At 35.6% G+C, this 7,460-nt stretch overlaps 1 protein-coding gene across 1 annotated transcript; it reads right to left on the bottom strand.

The window, feature by feature from the left end:
• Positions 1-3,822: 3,822 nt before the first annotated feature.
• LOC143585119 (reticulon-like protein B5) lies at positions 3,823-7,248 on the bottom strand. Its single transcript, XM_077066981.1, has 5 exons — positions 7,035-7,248; positions 5,383-5,563; positions 5,158-5,296; positions 4,990-5,059; positions 3,823-4,058 (listed from the first exon to the last, which is right to left on the bottom strand). Exons 1-5 carry the CDS (start codon positions 7,246-7,248, stop codon positions 3,889-3,891), a joined length of 774 nt encoding a protein of 257 aa, XP_076923096.1. The 3' UTR covers positions 3,823-3,888.
• Positions 7,249-7,460: the final 212 nt, after the last annotated feature.

Below are 7,460 nucleotides of genomic sequence, written 5' to 3'. Positions count from 1 at the left end.
TGCTATGTATACTTACTTAAAAGTAAGGATGAGGCAATAGACAAGTTTATCTTGTATAAAGATGAGGTTGAAAATCAACAAAAACGGAGAATAAAAACTTTGCGAAGTGATAGGGGTGGTGAATATGTTTCACCATTTGCGAAAATATGCACAAAAAGTGGCATAATACATGAGTATACCCCACCTTATTCTCCACAATCAAATGGCATTGCGGAACGAAAGAACCATGCATTAAAAGAAATGATGAATGCCATGTTGATTAACTCGGGCGTGAGCTATGACTTGTGGGGGGGAGGCTATTCTCTCGGCCAATTATATCTTGAATAAGATACCCCACAAGAAAACGGACGTGACTCCATATGAGTTATGGAAGGGTAAAAAACCTTCATACAAATACATTTCAGTGTAGGGGTGCCTTGCTAAGGTGACGGTTCCGCCACCAAAGGCACTAACGATAGGACCTAAAACCGTGGATTGTATATTCATTGGATATGCACACTATAGTAATGTGCATAGGTTTCTTGTACATGAGTCCAAGAATCCCAATGTACATGAAGGCACTATTGTTGAATGGAGGACCAACAATTTTTTCAAAAATATGTTTCCCTGTTTAAGGAAAACACATGCGAGTTCATCAAGAGCGGTTGATGAAGCAAGTACATCAAGAGCGATTGATGATATTGTTCATGATGAGAGACCTGAACAACCCGAAATTGAGGAAAGTGAGCTTAGACGAAGCAAAAGACCAAGGATTGAAAAATCCTTCGGTCCTGATTTCGTGTGCTACATGGTTGAGGGTGAGCCCAATACCTACCGCGAGGCGGTTACCTCCGCGTAATCACCTCAGTGGACAGAAGCAATTAAGAACGAGATAGATTCTATATTGCAAAATCATACTTGGGGGTTAGTAGATCTTCCGCCGGGTTATAAACCCCTTGGATATCGTTGGATATTCATAAGGAAGATGAAAGCTGATGAAAGTATTGATAAATACAAGGCAAGGTTAGTGATCAAAGGGTATAGACAAAAAGAAGGTCTAGACTATTTTGATACTTACTCGCCGGTGACGCGAATAACCTCAATAAGGTTGGTTCTTGCAATCGCGGCCTTATGAAATTTGGAAATTCACCAAATGGATGTAAAAACCGCATTTCTAAATGGCGATTAAGATGAAGAGATTTACATGGAACAACCCGAGGGTTTCTCCGCCCCAGGGAAAGAGGGCAAAGTATGTAAACTAGTCAAATCATTGTATGGTTTGAAGCAAGCTCCAAAACAATGGCACTTAAAGTTTGATCATGTCATGCTTGACAATGGTTTCAAAATAAACGAGTGTGATAAATGTGTCTATGTGAAGGACACGCCGGGAGGTTATGTGATTTTATGTCTTTATGTAGATTATATGCTTATCATTGGGAGTAATGATACTATGATTAAATCTACAAAAGATATGTTGAAAGCGAGGTTTTACATGAAAGACTTGGGTCTCACTAATGTGATTCTTGGGGTTCAAATTACTAGAACCCAAAATGATCTTATCTTAAGTCAATCTCACTATGTGGACAAGATTATTGAGAAATTCAATAAGGATGACACGCGGTGCGCGTCAAATCCAATTGATACCACCCACTATCTATCTAAAAATAGAGGTGAGGGTGTAATTAGAATACTCAAGAATCATTGGAAGTTTAATGTATCTTATGACATGTACTAGACCCGATCTAGCTTATGCCGTGAGTCGGTTAACTACATATACTAGTAATCCGAGTGGGGAACATTGGAAAAGTATCATGCAAGGGTGCTAAGATACTTGAGATACACGAGAGACTATAGACTCCATTATAACCATGATCCAGCTGTGATCGAAGTATACAGTGATGCAAATTGGATTTCGGATATAAAAGATTCTAAATCAACAAGTGGATATATATTCACACTTGGTAGTGCAGCTATTGCTTGGAAGTCTTCTAAGCAAACGGTTATAGCTACATCCACGATGGAATCGGAGTTTATCGCCTTAGATAAATGTGGTGAAGAGGCGGAATGGCTACATCAATTTATGGAAGATATTCCAATATGGCCAAAGCCTTTGTCGGCTATTTGCATACATTGTGACAATCAATCAGCGATTGGTAGAGCCCATAGCGTGATGTACAACGGCAAATCAAGGCATATTCAACGTAGACATAACACGGTACGACAACTACTCACAACGGGTATTATCACGATTGATTATGTGAAGTCAAAAGATAACATTGCAGACCCGTTAACAAAAGGCTTAAGCAAAGAGTTAGTTAACAAGTCGTCAAAAGGAATATGACTAAAGCCTATGGGAAAAGGGGACATGAGGGAAACTTAACCTAGTTGACTGGAGATCCCAAAATTTAGGTTCAATAGGACAACTTAATCATGAACCCAAAGGTGGTCACTGTGGGGGAGTACCCCAAACCAAACTAAAGGGCATTACGTGTGCGCGCGTCCTAGTCCATTCCAATCAGTGACACATGTTGTAAGGATAAGCATAATAAAGGTTAATGATTTGTAAAAATCAACAAACCCATTGCTTTTAATGATTCGAGCGAGAATCACCTATGTGAGAGAGAACTAGGGTCGGTTCGAATGGATTTTGGGGAAAAATCCTAGAGCTCTCGTAGAACCAGGCTAGTGTTCCAGGACCATAATAGGACACGACAGTGAGGGGTTGGCCAGACAAGAGAGAGTGTTGTGTGAAGTGTATTGTCGTCTACATAAATGGGGGTATGTTCAAAGACATCGTGTCTACACACCGCTAGGACACTAAGTATGCTTCACAAAGGAAGGTTCAAAAGGTAACACCTACCTATCCTGCAATGCTCAACCGTTGAATTGAATCTAAGAAACTTGCATGTATCGATTGATCTCAATGTGAAAATGAATGAGTTTTGTTTTCACATGTGGGGGGTTATTGGAAAATGTGTGGAAATGAATGAGTTTTATTTTCACATGTCGGGGATTATTGGAAAATTTTTTGTGTAAATAAAATATTTTTATTTTGAATTCTTTTATATTACATGATTAGTTGAAACACCTTTGATTTAGTCAAGACCATTCAACATATCATTAAGTTTTGGTCAAAACTTATATGCATTGGTTAATGTTGATTAGAGTGTTTTAATTTTGTCATTAATGATAGTTGAATGGTTTCAATCTTCTACTAGTATAAGTACCAAGGGAGCTCCTTGGTTGAAGAGACACCAAATAACACATTATCTCTTGTGTTTTCTTCAATTTTCTCCCTAAAGAATTCCAACATTCTTGATCATCTTCATCATTTTCTTTAAGGTACTATTCGGGTGCTAGAGCCCTCCCCGGCAATACATATTACTTAGGCCGTTGTACCCTGGGAAAGATTTAAGGGCCCCGTATAAAACACGATCCTCGGCCACAAAGACCACGACACCATTCTTCTTATACATCTTTCTTGCATTATTTTATTTCAATTGTAATGTAATTTTGATTTTTTCCGGTGTAATTCGTATTGTAATTTACTTGCTTTCCTAGATAGGTTTGATTCCTTGTATTGTAATCATTTTATTAAAAGTGTTTTATTTTTATACGCGAACGGTTTCCTATATGTAACACCCTAAAAACCAAACCCGTAAATTTCATGACGTGTTAAAAATTCACACCTCTTAAGACAAGGTATAATATCAACATAAAAAAATACATAATCATATTACAACGTATGTAATAAGTGAAATAAATTGTGTCAATATTTAGAATTTACAAGCACTTCTAATAATTTGAATTATAATATAAGTATTTAACGATAAAACAAATACATAAAATAATAAACAAACAAGTTTGAAAGACAGTTTTAGTCGAATGTGAGACTAGTGGCAAATGTTCCTACGCAATCTTCTTGTCTTTTGATGCTCTACTAGGAACCCTGCTTAAAACTTTCTCTTGGAGTCCCTCACATTGTTTCTTCAATTCTGCTTCTGCTTTCTCAAGAATAGCATCAGCCTTTTCCTTGTGTTTCTCGTACAGGAATGGCACCGTGTGCAGAAGAACAAAACCTGTCGAAAATTACAAAAATCATATTTTGACCCAGTGAGTTTGATATAATAGTGTTTTAAATTTTCCAAACAAACCAGTGTTTGTCAAGTGTCTGTTATCACAACAGATGTCAATTTTGGCGTAGCAGATCAATGTCCCGGTGCTAGAATGGTCTGTAAATGAACTCAGTAAATAGTTCGTGAACTATTCGGCAGAAAGTTTGTTTATGTTCGTATATTTAATAAACGAACACACGTGAACAAAAAATTTTGTTCTTTTGGTTAAACTATCGAACATGAACAATGTTGTGTTCGTTCAGTTATGTTCGTAAACGTGTATTACACTTGTTTATTTAAGTTCATTCGTTTATGTTCATTTATGTTTGCTTAAGTTCGTGCGTATATGGGTATATGTCCGTTAATAAATTTTGGCCAATTACAACTTAATCTACTTCTAATAACTTTTTAGGCCCAACATATTATTACTTTTAAGTAGTTTTAACTCAATCATGCTCTCAGTTTATTTGTTCTTTTATCTTCGTGTTTCTTTATACAGTTAACGAACAAACACGAACATTTTATTTTGTTAACGAACAAACATGAAACCCCATTGATTTAATCGTTTGTTCCATTAAACTTAAACGAACACGAAAATGCTCTATTCATTGTTTCCATTTACACAAGAAAGGGTAAATGGAAATTTGTTGAACAAGAAAGAAAGGGTGTGCCATGTGGAAGATTATGGTTAATTGAAACAACTTTCAACTAAAAACAAGAAAAGTCATATGATAGTTTCGCAAAAGAAAAATATCAAGGTTGTTTTATCAAACTCATGGTCAAAATAGTTATTTTGGTGATTTTCCTTTATATTAATTATTTCATTTTACCTAGGACCCGTTCGTAGTAAAATAGAACCTAAATGTATCCTTAATGGATTTTTAAGGATTCTTACATGTGTAGACCAAAGTCAAGAAGCTGCAACAGCTTCCAGCAATCGATACAATCCACAAACCAGCAATCACCTAACCATAAACATGTAAGATTATATCAATAATCAAACATTTAAAATTAAAAATACTGGTATCAAAATAATTGCTACAAGTAAGAGGATAAAATATACAGATAGAAATTTCTTCAAATCTTTCCCAGAAGCAATTTCCCGAAGGACCTCCAAACCGTTGTTGATTTCAAGCCTGATGACCGAGGCTAGTTCCACAGCGGTTTCTTCGTCGAGTACGACTTGTGGGAATTGTGGACACCTGTTCAGGTGACATGACAGGCACAGGTCATGTATGCAAAAAACAGGTAAAAGTTGATAGGCTGAGTATGAAGAAAAGAATGTTACTTGTAGATGAAGTTAAGTGTGTTTGACCACAAGAAATGGACCCCGAGTACAAGTATTAGTATGTGGCATAGTAGACTGAGCAAGTGATATTCTATCATTTCGAAGAGTGCCCATACTACAGTGGCGACTCCAAGCGTACAGGCGGATTTCTTCTTGTTCCTCCACAGAAGTAAATCCGCAGCTGCCAAGAACCAAATTGAAGGACAATTCAAATCCAAAAGGTCAACATAGTTTGCCTAGTGGTGGACCAAAAAGCCTTTTTAATTAGATGTCAATAAATGTTCTATATACATGCATTGGGCCCTGCTTGGTAACTACAAATCTGCTAAGAAGTTTTATATAAACTTTTGGTCCAAATTTACAAGCTAAAAGCAATTAATGGAGATATTGCAAATATATATGAACAAATTCAATGAACCCAAAGGTACGTTCATGAACTTGCAAGAAACATGGTCCACCTAGATTAGAACATGGGTCAAATAATAGAACAAATATATATAGTGACATGTCCAACACCTTATCTTATGTTAGAAACTATATATGACACCAACTATGACGCTTGAGGCAGATCCCGCGTCGTATCCACATAAGAGACACACACTAGGTCCTCAGTCTCGCATACCAGCTGCAACGTAATTTGAATGCATTAAGAAGAAAATTTCATTCTTACTCATGCTTGGGTAGGAGACCTCTAAGAAAGTTTTCACTAAAATAACCAAAAAGTAAACCCTCATTTGAAAAGTGGATAATAGTGGTTTATATATATATATATATATATATATATATATATATATATATATATATATATATATATATATATATATATATATATATATATATAAACATAATCAAATACATTTTATTTTTAACATGAAAATAGTGAGAACCAATTTGCTATTATTATTAGGTTTATTTTTATAAGTGTTTTCTGTTATTTTTTGTTCGTATTTACTAATTTTCGATTATGAAACGTTATAAGTATTTGCTTATTTATATTTTGTTGTTATTATTAGATTTGTTCTTTTGCTGATATAAGTATATGTTGGTATTTGCTGTTATTATTTTATTCTTGATTTTGATTCTTTTGTTGTAATTTTTAGGTTTTTTTCTTTGTTATTAAAAATAATTGTTTATGTAGATTGGTATTGTAGTTAATATTGTGTCTTACGTTCTCATTTTTTTTTATAAATTCGTATTATTTTCTACGTTCTCATGTTAAGACTAAAATACACATTAACCTTCCCACATATATATATATATATATATTTATGTGTGTGTGTGTGTGTGTGACTGTGTGTACACACACATATAAAAGATCCAATCTTACATAAACAAATAGAGTTTTTGACTTGATGCAAATTATTATCTATAAACATATTATTATTAGTAATAACCATCCTAGATTAGTCGCAATCAAAGAGACCACGTTGCTTATATTTGAAGCGGGCTTCCTTGTGACTAGTATTTCTCGTGTGATTGAATATCGGATTCGACATCAATGCAACTGTTTTATATGGAAAGTGCAATCTAATGTGGATCGTGTAATAAATTTACATTGCATATAATCAATTATCAGTCCAGCCTATGAATCAACATGTAACATATATATGTATATAAGGCATGTAATTGAAATGAAAAGAATTTGCGCATACGTGCGTCGCCTCCTAAGAGAGTGTGAACGGGTTTCTCCTTCCATGAGCGGCAATGATTAAGCCTGTTTCTGGTCGGAACGGGAAAATCCTTCTTTTTATTATTGCGTTTGCCATTGGAATCTGATGACGACGAAGAATCATCCTCGACGATTTCGGGTTTTGCTGAATCAACAAACGATGATGATTCGCCCTCTCCGGGGAATTTATCAACCATATTTGGATCTTGGTTACTTGTTGTTCGCCGGCATTGGAAGAACAAAGGTGCACGTTTTGTGAATAATAATTAAAAATGAATGAATATGGTTTGCATGGAGAATTGACGTCTGAGAGACAGGTTTGGATGGATCCGACGCTTAGGTTAGGAGCTACGAGCCTTGAGGTTCGGGAGGGTAAACTGGGCCTCTTGTGGTACCATTAGGCCTGCTT

The sequence above is a fragment of the Bidens hawaiensis genome, unplaced genomic scaffold (genome assembly GCF_021521415.1).
Source record: "Bidens hawaiensis isolate Kalapana, Puna unplaced genomic scaffold, B.hawaiensis_p1.1 tig00033568_1, whole genome shotgun sequence".
Classification (NCBI taxonomy): domain Eukaryota; kingdom Viridiplantae; phylum Streptophyta; class Magnoliopsida; order Asterales; family Asteraceae; genus Bidens; species Bidens hawaiensis.
This window is presented reverse-complemented; position numbering and strand designations above follow the sequence as displayed.

Coding starts and splice junctions, on each gene's coding strand:
- LOC143585119 (XM_077066981.1), bottom strand. CDS start 7,248: ATGGTTGATAAATTCCCCGGAGAGGGCGAATCATCATCGTTTGTTGAT. Junction 5,297..5,382: donor ACACTTAACTTCATCTACAA/GTAACATTCTTT, acceptor TCACCTGAACAG/GTGTCCACAATTCCCACAAG. Junction 5,060..5,157: donor ATTTGAAGAAATTTCTATCT/GTATATTTTATC, acceptor GTTTATGGTTAG/GTGATTGCTGGTTTGTGGAT.